Source organism: Orbicella faveolata, unplaced genomic scaffold (genome assembly GCF_042242905.1).
Source record: "Orbicella faveolata isolate gen_17 unplaced genomic scaffold, um_ofav_v1 contig_3, whole genome shotgun sequence".
In the NCBI taxonomy this organism is placed as follows: Eukaryota; Metazoa; Cnidaria; class Anthozoa; order Scleractinia; family Merulinidae; genus Orbicella; species Orbicella faveolata.
In genome coordinates this window covers 1943829-1970381 of record NW_028301558.1, presented here as the reverse complement: position 1 = coordinate 1970381, position 26553 = coordinate 1943829, and the positions used below count along the sequence as shown (strand labels likewise).

At 36.9% G+C, this 26553-nt stretch overlaps 1 protein-coding gene across 2 annotated transcripts in view; it reads left to right on the top strand.

The window, feature by feature from the left end:
- Positions 1–26553, top strand: part of LOC110048725 (exocyst complex component 2-like) — a 78035-nt gene that overhangs the window by 27462 nt on the left and 24020 nt on the right. For both annotated transcript variants that reach the window (XM_089298521.1, XM_089298522.1), the window contains exons 10-22: positions 5489–5591; positions 5879–5991; positions 6355–6432; positions 8010–8087; positions 8514–8641; positions 10443–10499; positions 11990–12156; positions 15137–15258; positions 18549–18622; positions 19956–20039; positions 21312–21362; positions 21883–21947; positions 22710–22797. In XM_089298521.1, the coding sequence (XP_089154647.1) occupies positions 5489–5591; positions 5879–5991; positions 6355–6432; positions 8010–8087; positions 8514–8641; positions 10443–10499; positions 11990–12156; positions 15137–15258; positions 18549–18622; positions 19956–20039; positions 21312–21362; positions 21883–21947; positions 22710–22797 (1208 nt within the window). The remainder of the gene's footprint in view (positions 1–5488; positions 5592–5878; positions 5992–6354; positions 6433–8009; positions 8088–8513; positions 8642–10442; positions 10500–11989; positions 12157–15136; positions 15259–18548; positions 18623–19955; positions 20040–21311; positions 21363–21882; positions 21948–22709; positions 22798–26553) is intronic.

The following is a 26553-nucleotide window of genomic DNA, read 5'->3' as shown; positions in this document are numbered from 1 at the left end:
AACATGAAACTTAATTGTCCAACTTCTTTTTATCCCCAGTTTCCCTTACTGGTATCTACTCTTTTTTACATCTGTTACTTAAGTATCTAAGCATTCATTTACTTAAGGTGACTTACTACAGTTTTTCTAAGCCTAAGAAGTGTACGTTACAATTGCCTACCAGACATCAGTATTACTTGCGCATCCAAAAATGACACAAGTAACCCTCAGAAGAAATGAGAACAACTTGAGCACTTGAATTGTGTTAAACCACTTTGGTGTTCGTAGCAATAGTTTAAGCCTAGGACTAATAAAACATGACAAAAACAGTGACATGCAACCGGTAAAACAGTTCTAATTTACTCTCGCTTTCTCGCAAGCGATGCATGATGTCACATGAGCTGAGAAAAAAAAGGTATACGCAGTTCAATATGTGTGCAAGGTTGTAAAAGCAAGTCTTTGATCTAAGATTGCGTGAAGTCCTACCGTACAACCCATGATGAAATTTTCACAGCTGATTTGTAGTGGTGGATCACATTTAGAGCCAAAATTGAAAAAAAAATCTGTAAGACATTTTTAGCTTTTTTTGAAAATTATAGGCAAAATTTCACATTTTCTTTGTGTGCAAAAATCTGTCTAACAGATTTTTATTTTACTTTTCTTGAATGTTTAATCACAGCCAATTTCTAATTCGTGGAATTTTGAGGTGCGGTCATCTAGGTAGATTTTGAGGAAAAAGTCATTAAACCTACTAGTACCCAGTCTCTCCTTTGGTTCTTGGTCATTCATTTTGGCCATTTGTTGACGTTTAATTTGTTCAAGTTGCAAATGTAAAAAAACTCAAGCAAACAGTAAATGGAGAAAGGATAAACAACTTGGAATATTTTTCAAAAGAGTCAAAAGTTGGGTGCTATTCCCTCAAAACTATAGTAAGCCACCTTAATTCTCGCCACCTTTTCTGCATGATTAGAGTCAACAATAATGTAATGGAGTGTGTTATTCGACAATCGGCTAAGGATGCTGTACATGACCAATTTAAAATTACGAGCTTCATTACTCCCTGAATCGTACAACACAAGGACCATTGATGCCTGTGCCGGCTGTAACCGGCCGTGACAAGTGTTGGCCTTTTTTCCACCTCTGACATCATCACCTTTGACCAATATTAGCATCACTTATACTCAAGTTCTGCAGAAGGAAAAGATCTTTCCAGTGATACCCAGATAAGTGATTCGGTCAAGTGAGCCTGAAATATGCATGAAAATGCTCAGAATGAAAAACTTGGAGCTAAATTTCCATCAGTTACCCTTGGCTACTCTTTTGTAAGAATTTCCTTCTCAATGATGCTTACTCGGCTATTCTTGAACTGGAAGCAAGTTCAGTAGAAGGTCAACAACTGCAGCAGAAAGATAAGAAAAGGAGAAAAAGAAAAGGCGAAAAAAAATTAAAACAAAAAGCCTAAAGAGGTAGGTTGTCTTCTTGTCCAAAAACAAAAGTTTTGTGCATTCCCAAGCAAAAATGTCATAGTGGAAAGAAAGTCATGCAGTCTCATTGCAAATGCCTTTTTGAGAAGATTGGATCTAATTAAGCTCATATGCAGCCTAAAAATGTCCAAAATGTTGAAAAACTGCACTTTTGGCAAGAAGCTTCAGGTGTCCATGGACATCGAATTCATTAATGGCAGACCACTTGGCTAAGCTTCGGTACAAGAGCATGAAAACAAGGTGGGTGAGGATAGAATCCCTAACTCCAATGTATTTGGTGATAAGTGAAGCAGAGATGTCTACAGTTCCAGTTTCACTAATGGAAAGTGATATTTCTGAAGCTAGTCTTGCAGGAAGAAAACCAGTAGAGTTGGAAAATGCTGATCTTTTGTTTTGGCAGCAATTTAAGCGTGATCGTGAAAGCACAGCTTGTAAGATGATGATATGTTTACGTAGAATGATCCTCTGACAATGAAATTTCTGCTTATAATACAGGTCCTAAGATCCAATATTTCATTTTCTCTAGATGTTCACCTCTTTCCATGACTTGCATGTAGAGTTGTTGTAATACTTAACTGAATAAAATTTAAATAAAACTTTAAAGATAATCGTTAAAGCACAGTTAATGGAGCGTGACGCCATTTATGTACAGTCACCAGCTTACTTTGGTTAAATGTAACGCAGTAGTCTTTCTTGTCTATTTTAAGTAATATTTACAATAGCCTTTCATGCGTGCATGTCGCAACAACGTCTGGTTTAATTATATCATGCGTTTTGTATGGCTAGTCTTTTAAGTAGCCCTATTCTTGTTTTGTTCAAGGCTGCATGGGCTCCGTACTTTCCATGGTACACGATTTACTATTAGTCTAAACCCAGACGTTTGTCTACCTATAAAAGAGTCTTAGCTTGGACTTTAGCATCATTTGCTCATTATATCACTGCTGTAACTTTTAGTTAGCCCTCAAAATTGTATCTATGGCTCACCCACCTGGTGCTCCAAAACCTCAGGCTCGTAGCCGTTGTCCACATCACCCAGAAAATAGAGAAAACCTCACTTCACTTACCTCAGACGTTCTTGACCTTCGCCTTCAGGCACTTAACCTCCATATATTGACGTTAATGTTTTGGAAAGGGAATTATCCCAGAATCCTAACTGTAATTTAATTTGTAAATAATTTAATTAATGGCTTACGCTATGGCACACATGTTGGCTATACTGGTCCCGAGAAATCCTGGGTACCCCGTAATCTCATTTCCGCAACTCAACACCCGAAGTTGTCTCTACAAATCTTGCTAAGGAGATTAATCTTAGGCGGGTAGCGAGACCTTTTGATGATCATCCTCTTCCTAACCTCCAGTGTCACCCTGTGGGTGTGGTCCCTAAGAAACATTCCACGGAATGGCATACCATTTACCATCTCTCATATCCTGAGGGCGACAGTGTTAATGGTTACATTCCCTCCAATATGTTCAGGTAGATGATGCAATTTGCATCATTAAGTCCCTGGATCTGGGCTCTTTCATGGCAAAAACAGATCTTAAATCAGCCTTTCACCTGATCCCTGTCCATCCTGGTAATTGGCAACTGTTAGGCATTTACTGGCAGAATCAATACTATGTCAATCTCTATCTCCCCTTTGGGCTCCGTAGTACCCCATACCTTTTCAATCAATCATCTGATGCCCTGGAATGCATTCTCAAAAAAATTATAACTTGGGGAACGTCATTCACATTTTAGATGATTTCTTCATCGCCAAGGCATCCTGATGGCAATGTCTGTCCAGTTTCAGCACCTTACTCTGCTTCTTCGTGTCTGTTTGTGCCCCTGTAGTTGTGTCCAAGACCCTGGGCCCCTCCCAAGTATTGGAATTCATGGGTATTGAGCTGGATAGCACTTGTCTGGAGGCCTGACTTTCCAAGGACAAACTTCTTCGCACTCTTAAATTATTTTACAGGTCGTGGTTCAGTACGTTTAATTGAGCTCCAGTCACTTATAGGTACCCTGCAGTTCACCTGCAAAGCAGTCGTCCCAGGGAGGACTTTCTGCAATGTATGATCGACCTTACCAGGGGCGTACACAACTGTTTCCATCTCATCCATCTTAACAAAGAATTTTTCTAGGACCTTGATATGTGGAAAGCCTTCCTTGCTGGTTGGAATGGGCATTTCTTTTTCCTCAACTCTACCGTTACCCCGTCCCCAAACATGAGGTTGTATACCAATGCTTACGATACTATCGGTTTTGGGGGATATTTTAATGGGAAATTGTTTCAGGGCAGGTGGCCTCCTCATATGCAACTTAACAAAGACCAGGGCATAAGCATCAAATGGCAGGAACTCTTCCCCATAGTTGAAGCGTGTGCTATATGGTTTCCCCATTTTACTGGGTAAAGCATTCTCAGTTCTGGTGCGAAAACGAATCAGTGACCACCATCTTGAACTCGGGTCACTCAAGAGCTCCCCGTATTATGGACCTCTGTAGTTTCTTGTCCTTATATCTATGAAGCATAACTTCTTTATCAGGGCCTGCCATGTTCCAGGGCTCTCTAATGAGATTGCTTATGCTCTCTCACACTTTCGGGTATCTTGTTTCTGGGCAGCTGCTCCAACAACCAAGCGAACCCCTTACACCATCCTGTCTTCGCTCATGACCCTCTAAAAGATGAAGTTACGACGTACGCCAACTGGGGCCTGGCATGGACTACTAATCGTACATATGCCTCTGGGGAAAAACACTTTATCCCATTTTGTCTTATGAACAGGCTCTAGCAATTGGGATATTCTTCAAGTCTCAGAGGGCACCTTAATATATTTTTCCTCTTACATAAAACTTTACTTGGCCACGGTATGCGATCTTCACATTTCATGTGGGTATGGTGACCCCCTCCTGAGTAAACTTTTATTAAAAGAGGTTTTTAGGGGCATTCTCCGCCACCAGGGTCACACCTGTGTCCTAAGGCAACCTGTTACCCTAAGGGTGTTATTAACCATACGCTCCATTTTGCTTTCCTGGTTGGGTGCGCAGTATTTTTCTATAATTTGGGCTGCCTTCACACTAGCATTCTTTACATATCAAAGGGTATCTAATTTTCGCCCTCAATTTGACCTATCAGTGGATTGTGTGTCATTTCATCCCTCTCTGGCCAGCCTGCGGCAGATGTCAATTATTCTTAAATCTCTAAGACTGATGTTTTAATTGCATGCTCACCCTCACTGCTGCTTCCTTGCTGTGTGCCCTCAGGGGTCCTTCTTTTCATTTCAGTCTGGCTGATACCTAACTAGGTCGGCAGTGGTACACCTTGGGGACACAGCCCATTAAGCTGGTGTCCCTTATAAATCCCTCAAGGGTCATAGTTTTCACATCGGTGCTGCCTCTACAGCAGCTGCTAACGGTCTCCCAGGCTTTTTAACAGGCCACGTTCAACATATCAATATTCTAACATGGCTCCAAGGCTTTCAGGCTTTCTTATATTTCGTGTTGTTTTCTTTGTATCCAAGTCTCTTTTGGGAATTGAGAGACAAAAGAAAGTTTAGGCTTGATAGAGATGCCAAAACACTGTATAGATATGAAAAATAAACCAAGCTACATGTAATTTGAAAGTCCTTTTAAAGTGGGGAGGATACAGTTGTGGTATATAGTGTTTTGTGTTGTGATGTGTCCAAATCAGATTTTGGCGTACATAGCATGAGACTAAATGTGGGGAATGTATCTGAAAATAATCAGGTTATGGAAACAATTTTCCTTTTTTGATGAAAAGGCTTAAACATGCTTGATTTACTCCTCAAGTCGTATACAGTTAAAGTTATTTTATTGTTACTGAAAGAAAATAGCTGTAACTTCCTTAATAAGAACCCATGTGTCCAACTTGTACCCTCTGTTTTGCTCCCCAGATTGAGCCAGTGCTGTTGTTACATTGTACTGTCTAATAATACTCATCGCAGCATCATTCTACACTGACAATAGACTACAAACCACTTTTATTTTAATAAATCAACCTTTCGATTATTTTGTGACTTTTATGTAGTTTTGCAAGAAGTTGAGGCAAAAATAGAGAGCTTCCGGGAACATCTTAAACTGAAACTAGCTGACTTGCCATCACCTCTAGAAGAACAGAAGAAACTTATTAGGTATATGTATAAACTGTTATTCTGTTATTAGTACTAGGCAGACAGCTCTGAATTCATAAAGATGATTCTGAGCAAACAGAAAACCATACTGTTGTTCCAGAATTAAAGGTTCTAATTATTTAAAATGAGATGAAGAAGGATTGTTCTTCAGTGCACTTCTCAAAAACAGTATATATTAAAGAATGAATCACACCCTTTCTGTTATTTGATTGTACGTACCATTTTTGGATACATATTTAAGTCCAGACTCAGCAGAGTACATGGCAGGGTTTTTTTCTTGATTGTAGGTATCTTGTGGACTTAGACTACCAAGGGGACCCTGCTTGGGAGTGCCTTGTTCTCCAGAAGGATTGGTTGCTCAAATTACTGGCTAACTGTCAGGAAGATCACAAATCTAAGGGTAAGAATTCTCCTTATGTGCTGACCATCAAATTAACACTCTATTTTAATGCTTATTTTCTACAAAATTAATTTCAGTATAGCAGTCAAGTGAACTTGTGGCTAGTTTTAATGCAACCATCATTAAGGGAATATAATTTTACTGATGTGCCACCAGATAATCAGTCCTGTGACAGCCCTGTGGGAAGGAGAATCAACACTTAAAGCCTCAATCTTAATTATTTTCAATATAATAATTATGTTAAGAGTTAATTGATGGTCAGTTGCTATGATGTTATGAAACTACATAATATCAAACTCTTTTTTCATGCATTCTAATTCAGATGGTTCTGTGATTTTTGTGATTTTGTGATTTCTTTGTTAGACTCTGTTCCCTTGCTTCAAGTTGATTCCTCAAAAATGGAGTTGGACATCAGAGAATCAAGAAGTGTTGCCTCTTTAGGTGTGTGTTGCATAATCTCATGATTTTCAGTATTTTCTACAAATAATCTGCCCCTACCAATGAATTTGTTACCAGAAATCATTATTTAAGTACATTTGGGCCCAAGGTGTTCCTACATACTGAATTAAAAAAAAAACTTGTCGTACCATAAGACGATAAGCTACCGGTAACTCTGGGAAAAAGGCCAAAACAAATTGGGGTCACTGGGCTCATTTTTAGTACAGAGTGCACTATTGGGATGATTTTAAGGGCTACCATCCGCTAAGGCACTGTGGAACTAAGGCACTGTGGAACTAATGCTATAAATACTAAGGCAATATGGTGTAAACTTTAAAGTGGAAGGTCACTCCAAGAAATGGGGTTTTTTTGTCAATGCTAATAGAAACCTTGTACTAAGTTTAGCCACCCAGCGAAGTCTCAGCCTCTAAAGTGCAGGTTTTCGTCATGAAATTTGTCTCCAAAGAAACCCAAAATTTGAACATCATTGCCACCGTTTTGAACAGTACTCAGCAGCCAGGCCGTGTTTTCGTGACGTCATTCTGTTCGAAAGATTTTGTCCAAATGTCTTCCGAAGAGCCTTTTAACTACCACTCTGGGTTATGGTTGCTCTTGAGCCATATTATTTTGAGCCAAACGTGCTCTAAAATCTGAAATGATAGCATTGCAGGTAGTGAAGTGGTTAATTGCTTAGAAAAAAAAAAGATTTTGCTGACCTTGTGAAGGATGCAAAGTCAGTTGCAGGTTTTCTTCATTCCCAGCAATTTCTAGTCAGACAGAATGACGTCACATAAACATGGCCCGACTGCCAAGACAGTTTCAAAATGGCGGCCTCGGAAGTCGCTTCTTTCAAGACGAATTTCTTCATGATAGCAGGCACTTCAGAGGCTGAAACTTCAGTGAGTGGAAACAGAGTAAGCTTTTTGGAGTGACCTCCTTTAATGTTTGTTTAAAAGAGTCACATTTGGAGTGTTGTTTTGCGAAGAAACTCTTTACGTGCTGGTGGATTTTCTTGTCACAATTTTGACAAGAAAGTGTGAGAAAGACAACTTATTTGGCCACTGAAATATGATACTGTCTCAGAAACTGATCTTCTTGAACTCATCTTGAAGTTTTTAAACTGTTCTGGCCACATTTGAAGAAAACTTTGATCACATGAGAGCAGAAAAGCAAAATATTAGTACACGTAACTTCTTACAGATAGAAATTTTTTTGTTGAAATGAAGTAAAGGAAGTGATTTATGAAAAGACAAGAGGGGGTCACTGATCATTTAAGAGAATAAACTGCAGGTTAAGATGATGCAACGGGTACTATTAGCCCTTTACTTGCTTATGTTATTTTCTGTGCAGTGTTAGTGTGTGCAGTTGATGTATGACATGGTATGACATTGCAGTGTGAATTGCGCTCGCAGCTAAAATGCACAGAAACAATGGACACAAATGTCCGCAAAGAAAGTATGTCCAATATCTAGAAGTGGAGAGAAAATGACTTATTATCAATTGAAATTAAGTCTGTTGTCTGTTACAAAAGTCATACTGCAGTAAGTCAGTTAATATTGAATGCTGGGTATCTTTTTCAGTTTCATACCGCAGTGACTCTTTGGGGATTTTTAGGGTTACTTCAACTCCCAGTAAGACATCATCTTTGGAGCGTAACCGTAAGTTGTTAAAGGGCAGAAATTAAATTATGTTAACTTTCTTAATTGTTCTAGAAATAATTGGGTATTTGTTGTGTGCTTTTTTGTTCACATGATTGGCTGCAAGTATTGGATTTAAAGTTGGAATGAATGAATAAAGTATTTCACCATTGACTTTGTGCATGTGTTATCTGATTTTTTTCCTAACTGTTTCTGAGTGGTCTTTTTTTTTAGTAAGTTTTAGTAAATTGATTTTAGTAGTTGAACTCTTTTAAATCCCATTCTAATGCATGTACAGTTCCAGCATCTTTTGTATGACCTTCTTGAATCATCATTTAGCGTTTATTGTTATTTTAAGTTGAATTTCAGACTAGTATTGATGTCATTCTTTGAATTCAATGGACAGAATTCAGTATTTAACTGACTTTATGGCATGGTTTATTTCAGTTAAAAGTGGAACTTCAGTGCCTCAGCGAGTGCTGTTTGTGGAAGAATTATCAGAGCTATTGACTGAAGGATTACCTGATGTCTGGAAACTAGGCCAGGCATATTTTAGTGGAGGCCTTATTGGAGATGTATAATATACACTACATTTCTGTTCTCATTTGCCAAATCAAACAACCTTATTCTGACTTAAATCAACAGTATCATGAGTTACACATGTGCAAGCTTTCAATCCAAAGCTTGAAAACATCCTGCAACAATTTCAATATCATGGGCGTCAACAAGTGGAGACTACGCAGTGAATGTACCTTGGCAGTTGAGCTACTTAGTGCATCTTGACCACTAAATTATAATTTTCTCAAGAATCCCTATTCACTTAACTTTCTACTGATGTATTGAACGTGGAATTCTGTGCAGATATACTGCAGAAAACAAGTATTTATGACATAATATTTGAAAGATGTATGGATCGTGTTGCAATTTGATGGGAATTTTCCCCGGGGGAGGGACTCCCATATAAGAAGGATGGAGGTGCTTGTCGTATCTTTTAGGGGGTTTAAAAAGTGATTTTGTTACCTCTTAGTGTGTTTAGCCTCAAAAGGTCCATAGCGGGAGCTTTTGTGGTACCTTTCAGGGTATTGAGCTGAAAAAATATGACGGGAGATAATGTATTGTTTTAGAATTGGTACTTCTAAGGGGTGAGAAAATTTCAAGCCACACCCACAAAACAGGATCTTGGTACCTCAGGGTTTTTTTTTTTCAAAATTTCTGACGAACACTCCCATCCTTTTTATATAGGAGTCCCCCTGGGAAGTTTGATTTAAATTGGCATGACTTTTTGGCTATTTATCGTATCATGGCCTCTAAATCTTAGTGTAGTGCGGAATCTGCATTCACTTAGTTTTCAAATGGAGTAATTAACTTAGAAATCTTTGGAGATGTAGTGGAGAAAGAAAATTTGTTTGCATTAGTTGGTTAGCACTGTGACTGTTTGAAAGATAAATGGATCGTGTTGCAATTCAACAGAAAGTTGAGTGAAATACAGCATGATTTTTTAGCTGTTTAACATATTGTGGCCTGTAAATCATTACGTATTGCAGAATCTACATTCATCTAGCTTTCAAATGGCATATTTCATATAGAAATCTGTTCAGATGTAGTGGAGAAAAAATTATTTACATGAGTTGGTTAGCACTGTGACCAGTTGAAAGACTGAAATGGATTGCATTGCAATTCAATGGAAAGTAGAGTGAAATATGACATGATTTTTTAGCTGTTTAACATATTGTGGCCTGTAAATCTGGAGAATCTACATTCACCTAGCTTTCAAATAGTGCATTTAACTCAGAAATCTGTGGAGATGTTGATGAGAAAAAATTAGTTACATGAGTTGGTTAGCACTGGTGAATTTATGAACTTGTCTTGATCATGCTGTGACCTGACAGGCGGGAAACACGGCACAAGTTAGAAGTTATTTTTTAAAAAAAACTCAAACAGACCTCAAAATAACTAAGTTTTGACAAATCTGCTTTTCCTTAACTACACATTAACACATTACATTAAAAATCCCCTCTAAAAAGAAATATTTTAGCTGATATGAAAAAGCACTTTTAGACATGTGGAGCTTATGATATGTACTGTCCCTTTAACTCAAGTGACTCACTGATGGCTATTTTCTAATGTCTGGTTGTTAAGCCAATGCTTGAATTCTGGTTTTTTTAACCTAACAAGTTTGTGAAATCAGCAGTCATTGCATGCATTCAAAAAGTAGAATGTACTCTAAAGATGTTTTGTTAACTTGCTAAAAATAATAGTGATATCTGCTGAGTACTGATTATGTTTAAGAAGCTCACTGTATAAAGATATCCAGAACTCTTGAGATATGATTGTTTCTACATCAACAAACAATTCAATTTTGTCTTCTCTTTATAGTCCAGTGGATCAGCAAAACAACTCAAGCCTACAGCACAAAAACAGAAAATGTTTGAGGTAGTTCATCATCCATAGTTTTATTTAGCAGTTATTTGTTTATAGTGAATGCAAAATCATGCTAAATTAAAGTAATGTTAGAACAGCTTCAGTGATCAGGGGCCTGTATCTTGAAAGTCCTGGAATATTTTCAGGCCCACAAAGCTATTTTTAGTTAAACTGTATCTAACAACAGACAGGTGTATATGCGTCAAACTTCTTGACTGTGTGAAAGGAACTTCTGGTCATATTAAGAATACGTAAATAAAACAGCTCTGTAATCATAAGATTTGATATTTTGCTCTCTATGGAGCCTATGTGGCTCTCTGGGTGTGAAACTTTTCGGGACCTTCAAGAAACGGCCCCTGGACCCCTGGTGTTATGGTTAATTGGCCAATTATTGGCCAATTGATTTATTAAGGGTCCAATAACTGATCTTTTTGAGCCATTGCTAAGGAAAATTTATTCTCATATATCCTCGTCCTCTTTAGGTAGTTAAGAGTTATTTCATGTGTTTGAACTTTTTCATAATCAATTGACAGCAGTGATGATGTCATCAGGCCATGCCTAGTTCTGACTAATTCTGAAAAAAATGTAAGGTTCCCAAACATATTACTTGATCAGGATTTTTTTATTGATTTAATATTGTAATTTTAATCTTTATTATGCTATGCATAGATTTTGGGAGAATTTCAAAATATTAAAAATTTGTAATTTTCTTTAAAAAGCATGATTTCACAAAAGGAAGACAGCTATATTTCCAATGTTGGCTTTAATCATTGCTCATTGAAAAAAGCTGGATTTAATGAAAAAAATGCATTTTCTTTAGCATTAAAAGAAACCAGAAGTGCCCCCGATATCTATTGAAATTTACCGTTTTAGTGCACGTGCAGTTCACACTAACAGCAGCACTTCAATAAGATCAAACAAAGCACATGAAAGCCACATGGAGATCTCTTATTTTGTTCTTGCTTGTACTTTTTGACCTTGCATTTTGTGAAACACAAAGGAAAAACATTGTACCGGTAAATGTAACCAACTTTGCAAGTTGTTGAATTGCTCACATTTTCCCTGCTCAGGCTGACTCAAGTAACCGGAAGTGAAATTTCACCTCCTAATCAACGTGCGCAAGCACGCTCATGAATCGGTTAATGGGTCTTTAAGTCAGCCACTCTATCCATTTGTCTGTCAGTCAGTTGGACTAATTCCCAGATCTCTTAGGGGTAAAATCAAAGGCTAGATCTGGTTAAGTCTGAGTGATTCTTTTCTTTGATTGACTATACAATCTGCTATTCAGATGTATGTGCACCAGGGTTAAAATTGCTCACTCAAATGCTGAATATTATTTTGCAACCAAGCATGCAACTTAAATGCAAGAAAATTTTTGTAAATGCAACCAAAGTAAATTTAGTGAACATGTACTAAAACCAGGTACACTGGAAAAGAAGATCTCTTAGATACTTAGATGATGTAGCCATTTTGATCCTAAGCAGTTGTTGTCATTGTCTCAGGAAATGATACAAGATATGACATCACTGTATGCAGATCTAGTCAAAGCAGCCTTTTTCCCAAGTACCCCAGCAGTTCTCACTGTGCCAGTCAAGGAAAAGCAAGTCTTGTGGTGCAGTCCAATGGATGGCATGGGTGCATGGCTGCCTTCATGTGTTAGATATGTTAGGTATGTGAAAATTTTAATGCATTCCTAATTGTGACTTATTTTCAGGAAATTTAAAGTGGTACTATGATGAAAATCGCAACTTTCCTATCTAATCCATTTCAAAACATAAACAAGTACAGTGAAACCTGTATTAAGCAGACACCCTTGGGACCCTCACTAGTGTCCGCTTAATACAGGGTGTCTGCTCTAAGCAGGTTTTAACATAATGTTATTGTGCAATAGTAGTTAATTATTAACCCTTTTGTAACACAGTGTAACACAGTGTAAGATCAAAGACTGTTCATAGCACAATGTTCAGTCAGTCAATTCATCAATCTGGAATAATCTACTTAGCTTTGAAACAACATCGGTGAACAATGTTAAGGAGTCTGAGCTGAACTTTCAGAAGTAGAAAGCCCTTGAAGTGTCTGCTTATTGCAGGTTTTGTGCAACGAAATGGCTTAATATTGGTGTCCGCATCTGCTTGACAGATATGTCCACTGAATGCAGGTTTATTTTACAGTAAATGTAGAGGAAAGTTTTGGGACTCTAGCTGGTGTCCACTTAATAGAGGATGTCCGCTTAATATCGGGTCCGCTTAATACAGTTTTCACTGTAGTTTTTATGAGAAGAAATTTGCTGTTTACTATATTCAAATATCTCTTTTCATTCCAGAGATATTCAAGTCTTTAAAATATGCAAATTAGCCAAGCAATGATGTCATACACTCAACCAAATTTTGATCAAATGTGATGAAGAAAGATGTCTCAGCCAATTTGAATCAGAAATGTTTGATTCTTTGTGGTAATATTCTACTAATTGTGGTCCACAATACAAGCTTGACAGTTTTGTTACCATAGCAACATACTGGGTTTCAGATCTCCCCAATATTAAAGGCTTTTCTGGCCACCTTTGGCATTCCATTCTGATATTTGCTAATGGTGCCTCATATGCATGGTCCAGCAAGCATATTAATATGTTAGCTCAAGCTCGTGGCCTCATTTAATGTTTTTCAAGCTGAAAATCACTAACATATTGAAATCAGGTGGGTGGGGACTGGAAAAGAGTGATTTGCCATGGAAAGAAAATTTTTTATAGCCATAGTTGTGTTGCCTGTAGAGCTATTAGCCTACCAGGTTTCAATGGTCTGTGCTGCAAATTGCCCAAGATAGCTCTATATATATTTGATATAATATCGGGTTGAGTGTATGACATCGTCAGTCAGCTCATTTGCATAATGTACCCATTTTTCAAACTTAAATATCTCTGGAACCAATGCAGATATTTGCAAACAGTGAATGGTGTTTTCATTCTTTCATGAAAATCCATGTGATACACCTAAAAAATCAGGGCTAAAAATTTGATCATAGTACCACTTTTGATTTTTACAACTTGGCAAAAATCACAAAAGTAAAGACCTGCAAGAAAAAACTTCATGAAAGTTAACTGTGGAAAATTTAATACTTTGCTATATCATTTTGTAATCAACATGCTACTTTGCCATGATAGGAGAAAGCTGTTAGTTGCTGGGGTAGTAAAGGGTTAGTCAGCACTTTCTCCTGAGCATCCATTTGTAGAAATTGACATTGTCATTCAGCTTTTAGCACAAGCAGATGGTGTCATGTACTCTATATAGCTCTGCTTTGTTTCAAAGGAACATGTCAAATAGTTTTTAGTTCGTCTTGTTCAGTGTCATTGGAAACTATTGTTATGGAAATTTAAAATCAGTTATTCCAATTCTGAGACTGTTTGTTTAAAATAAATTAACAAAGCAGAAACCGGACACAAAATGGAATTAGGAAGGAAAGGCAACAGGATTTCAAGAACAAGCAGCCGCTGGTGAAATTGAATAGTCTTAGTTCTATAAATCTGAAATACTGCTCCAGTAGAAGCAAAGCTAACATCATTACAGGTTAGAAAATAAGCCTGATCTGACTTATGCTTTGCACCTAAGCAAAGCATTTGTGTACAAGGTGGAGCATCTTTCTCAGGCAAAGCTAAGATGCCTAACTCATCAAACAAAGTGTTCATCTGAAGGAATGAAGACTCAGCAGAAGATGGAATGTCAACGCCATAAAAATCATCAATGTAGACATCAACCAAAATAGCCTCCTCGTTTAAGATATACGTGATGCTCTTGGTGGTATGCTGACAAATCAAAGTTACGGAAAGAAGGCTAAAGGGCAGTGAAGTATGAAAGTACAAACCATCATCAATGCACGTTCCCAACAAAGGACAATCCGCTGGGTCAATCAGAATCTGCCCAAAAACACGCTTTAGATCCTTCTTAAAAACAAGGCAGCCCGGTCCTTTGGCATTGACAAACTCTACGAGACAATCAGTGCCCGGAAGCCGTAGCTTGAAAGGTTGATTGAGATAAAGCTCGTTGCTGAGCCCACTCACTTGTCGCCAGTTTTCACACAAAAGTTACTCCATCTGGCTATTGATAACTTATTTTATGTTACCTCTGTAGAGGTATGGAGCTTATGGAGGAGTTAGTTGTGTGGGGGCAGTGATCACAATGCTGAGAGTGCAGGAGAAAGCATATGGCTGATTGGAACTAAACCTGGCCAAGCCCCTGAAAAATGCATGTGTAAAGATCACCCAGTGAATTAGGACATGTTTTTTGTAAACAACAACAACAACAAAACCTTTATTAAAGTGTCTGGGGTATTTAGCTGCTAATTGGGGACACAACATAAAGGAATAATTCCTTTACATTATAAATGTGAAAATAAATAAGCAAATATCTAGAAATTGTACAAATAGTTTAAAATGTATCCTACAAATTATTACAATACAAGATTAACCACAATTTGGAATATTTGGAATTCTTCTAGAAATCAAGATAAACATAGGTGACAGTCTTGAATGAGATCTCAATTGTTTTTGAGTCAAGATTTTGTAGTTAGATACGTTTGTCAACATTATGGTGCAGGATTAATCTATTCCAAATCACTATATCCATGGCAGAATGCATGTTATAAAAATTTCCTTACAGGTCTTGTTTAGAGTCTCTACATAAACTGTCTCTGCCACCACAAGCTCTGGACCGCATTAAAAAGCTGGCTGGGGACCTTAGACTGCTCTGTGCCAAAGAAGTATTCAAAGAAGCTATTGAAGGTGCATTATCCATTCTTGAAATTTTTCTGTTGGATATTTAAGACTGCTGTAGATGAACTTATAAATTATTTAAGTAGAGTGGTTTGAAAAGTATTTATGAAATTATTATTCAAAAAGATATTCAGGCCTTTCGATGGTCTGCTACTACTTAGTAGTTAAGGCTGATAAGAGAACTGATCCCTGTAATATATTAGTTTAAAACATATAATAATTTTGCAACAGATTTGCAACAGAAATTTAGGGACATCTTCTGACAAAGAGACAAAATAGAACATTTCCATCTAATTTTGTTTCCTGTTGTTGGCTGTTATGGCAACATAAGAGTAACATTTCCTGGGACAAAGATGTTGACCTGAAATTACCTGAAATTAATTAGTAGCTGTGTTATTTGGAAAAACACATAACTGTTTCAAGCCCTTTTTCCCTGCATTCAAGTTTACAGTCTACATCTTAAGTGCATTTGGAATTTTAAAACAAATAATTGTACATTATGTATAATTTACAGGAAATTCTTTTGACAGCTTAGTTTTGCAGAATATTACAGTTGATCCTCCCTTCAGAGACACCCCATAATACAAATGCCTTCATAATATGGATACTCAGCTCTGGCCCTATAATATCTGTGCTCATATTACCATCCTTGCATCATTCATTCAGAGTTTGACACACCATGTAGTTACACATTTCTGCACCAAAAGTATATCAAACACAGTTGTATTGAGTTAACCCATTGACTCCTGGAGCTTTTTGCCAAAAACACATTTTTGGACATTTTTGACACGGGCCAAATTAGCTGCAATCTACTCAAAAAGGCATTTGCAACATGTCAGTATGCCTTTCTTTCAAATAGCATTGCATTTTATGACATGTTTGCTTAGGCAAAACTTTGCAAGTTTTTGGACAAAATAGTGACTTGTGTCTTTAGGCTTTTCAGTTTCTTAATTTTTTTTGCCCTTCCTTTTTCTCCTTTTCTTATTTTTTGGGGCAGTGATTGACCTTTCACTGGGCTTGCTTTCAGTTCAAACATTCCTGAGAATGCATCATCGAGGTGGGCAATTCTCACCGTTGAGTAGCCAAGTGTTGTCGAAGGAAATTTTGCTCCAAGTTTTTCACTTAAATTTCTGAGCATTTCCATGCATAATTATTTCAGCCTCCATTGACCGGATTACTCTGATCTAGGTATCATTGGAAAGATCTTTTCCTCCTGCAGAACTCAAGTGTAGATGATGCCAATTTTGGTCAAAGGTGATTTCAGCTCTGAATTTCCAGAGGGAGAAGACAGCAAAAACTTGAAAGCTCCCTTGAAATCGCTGATCTTATAGCTTTTCCAGTTTGTAAATCAACCACAAACCAACGGCAGAAGCGGAATAAAGAGCAATCACGCAGGTGTTAGCGTTCATGCGGATGAGGGAGCGGATGGGTCGTGCAGTGAGCTCCACATCGAAGAGGCCTTAAAGTTGATGAATTAGTTGATAGATTAATAAAATATAACACCAGTCTGTGTTTCTTTCCAATCTAAAATTGTCGATCGATGATCTTGTTACTTGCGAAAAACTCACACCAGTCTCTTGTTTCCAAAATAATGGAACACCTGACAGATTTGTAGGCTGCATTACTAGTGGTCAGCAGTTACTCAGTGAAGGAAATTTTCAATATGGCGGGTGACAGCCAGCACATCATGAACTTTACTTTTGTCTTCCACTGGTATCAATATGATCTACTCTTCTGAAAATATGAAGCTAAATGAACTGAAAACAAAAAGTTTTATTTGGTGGTAAGCAGCTCAAACTTAAGATAACTCTTAGAAGGGAAAGCTATGGTGTACTTTATTAAATGTTTGTAATAAACTTGAACTGCTTGTTCACTTGACCAAAAATTGTGAGCAGAATTTTCTTGGAGGGGGAAAAGCATGAGTTTCCCATTTGTTTAGGCAGTCAAACAGGAATTCCAAAGGGGCTGAAAAAAAAATTCTGGAGGGGAAGAGAGGTTAATGATTTTGGAATTCAGAGGGCATGGGGGGTAGAGCATTTTGGATTTTCCGAAGGCAAGGGGGGGGGTTAAAATGTTCATGCTGCCTGTGCATTGGTAGGGTATGGATATTTTCTGGAATCACCCATTTATGTGAAAAGAAAGCAAATTATATTTCAACTGTGTTTCTACTTTCTTCAGTTGTTTTTTGTCAAATAAATACCACTATCACAAGGGAATAAGAGAATATTGTACTGCTGTGCAACCTCCTATCTGAGCTAATGTTACAATGAATTAATGGCAGTCAGTAAAGAGAATTTACAACACACACTCAACATTAATAAAAATTAGGTTTGATGTCACAAGGTGAAAAGTTTTGCCATTGCTTTTTTTTTAAATCTTAACCAGCTGGTGAAATGTGTTTTATTAAAACTCAGCTTTTTCGAGTTCTCCCAAACTTTCACAAGACATTTAGTGTTTTTATAACACGATAGAAACATGGAGAACATGTTTTCTATTTCTTTTGGAAAACACCGCGACCAAAAGAAGGACAACGACTTGTTAACTTTGATTATCAAAATGTAAATTCTCTTCACTTGCACCATCATTACGTCAACAGCTCGTGCTAGTTCTGTGTTTCTTTTGAGTTATAGAAACACGATTTTTAACCAATCAGCGTGCACATTTTCTGAGGACTGTTTTCTAATTTAATTTACATGTAAAATTTCAACAGATTTTAAAGGGTCATAACTATTCTAGTATACAAATCTCTTGACAGATCAAAGGTTCTGAAGAAAGAACTATGCCATGGGTATACCATATTTAAATGGCTTAAGTTTGGCCTGTGAAAATTAGGCATGCTAGACAAAAAACTATTTTGACCAATTGTGCCAGAAGAAGAAACTTTATTTATGTGTCAGTTGAGGATCTAGCTCCTAAGTGACAAGGAGCTAACTGGGGACACAGTATATTAAAAATGGAAATTAGAAATGCAGTCATCTTTATGAACATAATATGACACGTTTCATACCACAAATTATTCTTTGACATTGTGTATGCTCAATGATCAATGAAAATTCGCCCATTTTGGTCTTTGCCATTTTTCAGTAGATGAGGGTCAAGTCAGTTTATTAAGAAGCATTTGTCATTGATGCCAATATTTTAGATTTTGATGGTGCCCCAGTATAACTACATGTTTAGTACATGTGTTGGTACATCACTTCATGCAAAGCTTTTATCTCAAGTTGTCTCTTAGAACATTATATAATAATCTTATCCAAAGTGTCTGCTAAATTAAATGTATTGTGACGAATCTTTTTTAGACATCAAGTCCTTACATTGCAATGAGCTCTGGACTTTAGAGTTGCAGGAAAATGTTGGCCGGATTACAAGCCTGGTAAGACTGTGGCCACTAAACAAATAATTTTTTAGAAGTGACTTATAATAATTACCTAGTGTGGTAAAATTTTGGTTGAATGCAATCTAGAGTTGACAATTCTTAGCTACTGTGCACACTAGAGGTGTACATAGGTGACAGTGATGTGAAAATTCTTGAATGCCAAACACAGATTGTAGACGTTTGAATTTCAGTTAAACTAAAAGTATGTTGTTCTATGAGTTATAGTAATCATTTTTGTAATTTATGGTTTCCTGCCTTTGGAAGATTTTGACTGGTTACAGTCAACATTCCAGAAATATTCCTGGATTTTTTTTTGTTTTTTTCAGTTATGAATGAAATCGGCATTAAATTTTCATGGGGATATTGACCTTTTTCTGTAGCAATTGATCAAACTGTTATTTGGCTGTATAGCATGCATGGCACCAATTGCTTATGCTCAAGCAGATCAGATGCAAGTGTAAGAAACTTTCATGGCTATCTGTTAGATTTTTTCTCAGCCATCCATCGGCTACCGATCATTTTCATGAGCTGTTAGGCAGAATTAGTAAGCCATTGACTGTTAGGACAAAGCGTTAGAATGCTGTAAAGAACTGTTAGGCAAACTTGTTAGCCTTTAGAACATTAGAAGCATTAGAATGCTTTGAAGACCATTAACTATCCATTAATTATCTGTTAGTTTTATGCAGTTTAAAGAATAAGCATTTAAGTATGTTTGCCTGTGAACAGTCACATTTATGAAGGGCTTTTGATGATGGTCAAATGGATAATGATGAAAAAGTAGCTTCTTCCAAGAAACATATTTTCCAATTCAAGTCTAGAATACAAAAACCATACCCTATTGATGACCAAAATGGCGAAAATCAATCCCCTATTTATGAAAAAAATGGCTGAAAAACCATGCCATTTGGGGCCACACATACCAATATGGCCCATACAAGGGAATACCCCTCCCCCCCCCCCCCCCCCCCCGGGCATGTACTTCTCAGAAGGCTTAACAGGTTTGAGTGAGAAGCAATAGAACAAACAACAGAGACGATGAACATAGTCCTTAAAATGATACAGTTGCGTGGAACAGGGAGCTCAGGAAATTGTAGGTTCTGAAGAGGTTCATGACTTCTGAAGACTTAGGAAGTAAAGTTTCTTCACTGGCCAAAGAACACATTTTTTTCTCAGTTGCATAGAGACCACAATTTCTTATTTGATTTGTGTGAGTGGGCTTTCTCAAAGGTTGCCCGTGCTGCTCCTTTGATGTGCATTTACGTAGCAGACCCAGTTCTAAGCTCTTTAGCTTCTTGTTTTTTTCACATTAACAGTATTCATTACATTACAGCCACTGATGTTTGAAAATATTGTTATGGAAACACTTCATATGTTGAGGGAAATTGCCATAAGTGGAGACACAGAGAAAAGGAAGGTAAAAATGACTTATCAAATAGAATTTCATTTTACTAGCTAGAGGTAACCTGATATTACTAGGGGTGGTGAATGGTAAATGCAAGACTTTGCGAGACAGCGAGACCAGTGTTTTTCTTTGCGAGCCTGAGATATATTGACTTTTTAGATTGCCAGACCGAGACTTCAAAGTGTTTTGATTGCAAGTGTGAGGGGCTCAGACTCTTAAAATTCAAGCCCCAGATTTAGTTGAGAGCTATAAGAATGAGCGCAAGAATGAGCTTGTACAGAAGTCTTACAAAGGAGCCTTTTGTTGTAAATACTTGTGCCTTTACACAGTCCAACAGGGGACAACAGGTAAGTTCTTCAACTTCGTGGGTTTCATCATGAGCTATAGTGGGTTGTGTGATGCTTCTTGATTCCCCTTTTTAGCCAGCCTTTGAGAACAAGCTGGAACTGGAAATTCAACTACAACACACTACGTTAGGATATCCTAGAACAAAATAATTGTTTTTTGGTGCCAAAATGATGTTGCGGTAAGTTTTGTAGCTTTTTGTGGAATTCAGACAATTTGGTAGAAGTAAGGATCAACTTTTTCTCGGAAATTTGAAAGTTGCTTTATTGAAATTCAATATCAAGTGACGAGAAGATGTCATTTATTAAAATAAACAAATGAATCCGAACTTCAAAACCCTTAACCTTTTAAAAAGTGGAGACTCTGAGAGAGCTTCGTATAAAAATCGAGACTATGAGACACACATAACCGCTAAAAAAATGAGACTGCGAGACCTGTGAAATTTGACTAAAAAAATACGAGACCCAGAGTTTTTGAAGGACCATTCACCACCCCTATTACTGTTTCTTTATAGTACAATTAAATTGCAATTTGCTAATTGACCATGATTGATGGAAAACTGTTCTTTAAAGTTTTGGTTTGAATTGAAAACTTTATGGCCAGTTAAACTTCTGAGTGCTACTCTTTATTGACAGAGTGGAGGAACTTTGTCTCTTTGCCCTCGTTGCCCTTTGTGCAAAAATGATATTACCTGTTTTGATTGTTTCTAAGTAGTTAGTGAGTTGAATTTAAAAAAAGTTGAATAACTAATAATAAAACGAATTGCAATTCTCAGAGGTGGCTGCCAATCACACAACATACAGTAAAAACCAAACGTGACCTGATGCTTTATATACCAGTAGTATGAATAATAGTCAAGTTAGTGTTATTTACTTATTGAAAGTGTAAGCTCGTTGTCATTGTCAGTCTACACACATCAGATAACTTCCTTCCTCACAGAATCTACAGCTGAAGACAACTGCTGTTGATCTTTTTAAGGACATGTTCCAGGTTTGTTTATCACCAGGCTCAGGATGTGTGAGTGACAAGTTGAGTGTGCAACTGTTCCAGTGAGTGCCATGTTAATAACTCACTGGGTTCTACCTGACAATCTGGTATGAAAGACTACTTAGCTATTCAAGCTGCTAAGTAGAAGCCAATATAAAATTAGAAGAAAAGTAACATCCATGTATGTGTAGGAGTCTATTCAAACACTTACTTGACCTAACAGTGGAAAGTCTTTTTATGAAACATTATAGAACAGAAATCCATGGCTAACTGCTGCATAGAGTTGGCTCGAGAAATTGATGGTTTGGAACCAATCCTAGAGATTCATAAAACAAATATGTAGAGACCATGGCATGCTGATGGAAAGAAAACATGAGAACCAACCATCAATGTGGTGGCAATGTACCATGCAAACCAAGACAGTAGTGACCTTGTTAACTTGTTTTGCCTATTTTATAGTAACTTTTGTGGTTAATTAGTGTGTTTGTAAAATGATGATTACCGTGTTTTTCCCATGTTTCAGGCATTCACTGAGTGCCTTCAAAATTTGGCCTTTCAACCTGATCAGGAATCAGACAAAGTCTCCTTGTAAGTGTTTGTTTAATGCATGGTAAAGTTCATGTTTGTTGCTTGTGTCTCAGTCAGCATACATTCCCCTTTTCTTTTAAGAATTTGCAACAGCATGTTTCCAGAAAATATCCACACACCCTACACAGAGGGATTTTGGTTTGAAACTCATTTCCCCACATCACTCTGGGAATTCCAGTTTTGGTTCATATTATCCTTTAAAAACTTAAGCTGTGGAGACACCCCCTTGGAATATCCAATCATCCTCCTTGGGTTGGGTATGGATATATTCTAAAATGTCACAAATTTGTACCAAAGAAAATTATGTGGAAAGCCCAAGGCCTTGTGGTTAGTGTGCTGAAGTCTGGATCAAGCAGTGCAGGTTTGAGCCCTAGTCAGGGTCATAATCTGTCGCAAATATTATATGGCAAACTGGTCAGCAATGGAATAAACTTGCATAAACTTGCAAAACAAAACAACATGGTTGACCAATGTTTCTGCAATAAAGACCTTTTACTCTCAGATGGCCTGTCTCCTCTGCAGTGTATAAATGGGTACTTGCACATGAAAATCTGGGGGGAGGTAGTCCTGCATATTGGCCAAGCATCCCATCTGAAGGGGGAATGGTAGAAATACACCTGGTCACTTCATGCTGAGTCTGATTCACAGGCAGGTGGTGATAGTAGGTCTGTTTTGTTCTTTCATGATGCACTGAGTACATGTAGGTCTGATTTACAGGGTAAAGTAACAATAGGTCTGTTTGTTCTCTCATGCACCGAGTAGGTCTGGTCCACAGGGTAGCAATGACAGTGGGTCTCCGGATAACTTGGAAAGATCATCTTTATCAATGGAAGAAAACACACCTGTTATTGTGAGTTTTTAATGCCATGAAATTCTTTTTTACGCAATGACACAAAATGATCAAAAACTGAATAGGACAACAATTCTGGTAAATAATAGCTATAGATTGTTTTCCCGTGACATCATCAAGTTCTAAAATCCAAAACTAAAGGAGTCCCCAAAGATTTTATCCTCATCAGGCATAAGAGTTGCTAAATTTTTATCTTTTTACAACTTTTAAAAATTATTTCCAGTCTGTACTATGCAGTCTCAGCACCCTAATGTTTATAAACGTTATCAGTCTCACTTGATGGAATGTGAATCAATGTTATTCATTAAGAACCACATACCTTATATTTGAGGCCTTTCAAATTCTTTTTCCAACAGCTTCATTTTTACAGCTGCAAAGTTGTTTTATCAAGTGATATGAGAAAGAACAAAGCATAAAGCTTTGCATTGATTATGGCAGTTGACATAAAACTTTGAATTTACTTCAAGTAAGTAGTGGCAAAATGTTTACATTTTGTGATGTCTTACATGAAACAAAACAAAAAACATAAACAATCTCTTGAGAGTGCCCAGTATGGACTGGAAATCACCTTTAAGCTCAATAGCATCCTTCATTTGGAAACCAGTGCATATCTTATGGCAGTTTGTGACAAAAAGTTGTGATCATGTTTGCAGGAAAAATGTGTATTTATCTTGTAATTTTGTCTTGTCCAGAAGAGATGATCCAGAATTTAGTTGTAGAAATGTAGTTATGATTAATGCATTTATCACACATTTTAAGGCTTATTAATAAACTATCCAAATACATGGCATAGTAGTCTTGAGGTAATTTGAGTATTCTGAATGGTTCTTTCTTGGTCAAAAAATTTGAAATAGCATACAGACCATTTCTGTGGAAAAAGTCATAACCTGTGTATTTTTTTGTTTTACTTACTGACCTAGCTTGCTCAATAAGCTGTGCTGGGGAATATTGGCCCTCTGCCTTTTTTGTACGAGCCCCAGTGCACTCGCTCTGTACTGCGGCAACCTGGGGCTATTATTCCCCAGTGTGGGGCTCATTTATTTTTAGGTTCATATTTCAAAATGTTGTTGTAGTGATAATTTAAGTCTTTTTATCAGGATATTGTAAGAACTTCTAACAGCCAATCATATTCTAGAATTTTGTGAAATTACGTAATTATGAATACATTTATCAGACATTGTAAGACCCTTTTATAACCTAATTATATGACTGAGAAAATTGTCTCTTGAAGAGTAAATCGTTAATTACAGTTGCATTCATATGATTACCTATACAAATGTATTCTAGAATTTGGTTTTAGTTATGATTAATCTATTTATTAGTTTACTGTAAGGTGTTGGAAAGATTAGTGGTTAGTGAAAACCAGAATTCATTGATATTGATATTTTCAAATTACAAATTTAGGAGAAGACGGGGGGGCACTTATTCGAGAGGAACACTTATTTAATTTTCCCCAAATCATGGCCTGACATGGTCAATTTTTTAAGAGTGATTTTCTGAGTGTCGAAAATCGGAAGACAGTCACAAAAAATCGATTTTTCTTTTATTTTGCCAAAACATACCTTTGGGTGAACTTATTCAATGAAAAAAAGCTTAAAGTTCCAACAATTTATTTTATGGCCAAAATTTAAGAAATTCGAAATTGGCATATAATGGCAGTTTTCGCTGCTTAAAATGTCCAGAATTTCACGCTTCTTTACAAAAACAGCGGGGGCGTAAAAACAATCCTATGAAAACAAAACTTGGTGCGAATATTATTTCATTCTTATACTCTAAGATCATGTAATAAGTTTCTTGAAGTTTTGTTTGTAGCTTTTTAATGAAGGGTATTTGTACAGCCGCCATTTGTGTCCCTTGGTAAGGAACAAATAAAGGCCAACTTTGACTAGCATAAATGGCCTCTGGTGTATATCATTTGGTCAAAATATCTACATTTTAGGAAACCTTGGTTATTGTTTTTTTCACCCAAAAAGTTATAGCTCTGGGAATTAAAATGTTCCCCGTCAGTAAAATAAAATGTTATGGCATGTAAGCGAATAATTTTATGCAAATCACAAGGTTATTCTTTGGAAGTCAATGGATTAAAACAGGAAACAAAGACTCACCTCTACTTACATTTCTTCTGCTGCCATAGAAATGATTTTAACTTGCTGGTGTCCTTGTGAGTTGTTCTATAAAATATTTCCAGTAAAACAGCGAGCATAAACGGCCATAAAATATGACAAGGTCGACAATGTTTATATTTGAGATGAGACACTGAGTGGCACACACAGTTGTGGCTGTTTTCATCATCTTGTTCAGTCGAATGTAATATACGCTTCAAACCGTAGCAAATCAGTTTCTCATATCCATATACTTCATGTTGACTCATGAGTAAATAAATCAGCCCCTGTACACTGAATAAACAACTTGAATGACCTCTGTGGTCAGGAGGTAACCTGTTATGTCGTTATGTTACTTTCCCTGGTTTCACATTACACGCGTAACGCCGTATTGAACATCACGGCATTTATTTGAATTATTCAAAATCTCTTTAAAGACATTTTGATTTAAAACGAAAATTGAAAAAGCAACATTTTGACATAATTGTCAGCCTCTAAGATATCGTTCATTGTTGCATGATACCCTAACCTAATTTCAGCACTGGATGCAGGATTGAGGGATCTCTTTGATGTCGACGTGATTCATAGTGTTTTGCGCCCAGTAACACTTGGCACACATCTAAACACACGCAAAGATAAATTCTCAACAATAAGAAACCGTTTACCTGCAGGTAAAGCTGGATCGCTGAACATAATGTTTTAAATTCTGCATATTATTTATTCAAGTAACGCAAGCTACTGCTTCCAGTAATGCTTCGTGTCGCTTAGCAAGGAAATTTTTTCTATTAATTGTAAATTGAGTGACAAACTTACTCTATGTAAATAAAGGCTTAGATACATTTGTTTCATTCTTTTATTTTTCTAATCTGAAATTTCTGTTATATTTATAGGCTTAAGATTTTCTTTCCAAACTTACCATCCAATTTCCTATCCCAGCCGTATTTGAAGACATTCCTTCTCATTTGATCACTGTAAAACTTTACAATCACATATTTTGAGGAAAATTAATATTTGCTGGTGTCGTTAAAGGCGTCAAAAAAGTGTTAGACATTTATTATTTACTTGTTGAAGTTGTACTCTTAATAGTTTTAAGAAGTGCTTGTTAACACAAATCAAATATGTTCACTTCCATATAAAGTGATTGCAATATCTGTCGAGAGCAGCATGACATTTTATGTGAAAAATTAAACAAACATTTATTACACGAGCAGCACAGAGTTCATCCATATTAATGCTAATATGGCTTTTTGAAGTATGTCCAGGTAGATTCTTTTAAGGCAAACAGGCTTGGGTGGCACCTCTAATTCCCTTTTTCCTTTCCTACTTTCTCTTCTCCAATATATTATGCCTGCTCGCAGGCTAGTACCTCTCAATACAAATGCAGATTGCATTCTGCTTTCTGGAGTATTAGCTGTCATGACTTTTGAAATTACTTTTCTTGGGGGTGGGGTGGGGGTGGATTATCGCTACTTCTAAAACCTAATCATAACAGCAAAATTGAGCATCATAAGTGACTGAAATGACTAAAACACAGAAACACGGGCTGTGCCGTTTTAGTTAGCAAAGGCTGGTGATATACGAGCAGCAAGAGCAAAGCATATTTTCTCACATGAGATTAGTGTTTTCCACTCATTCCTTTTGTGCCTCTAAATCA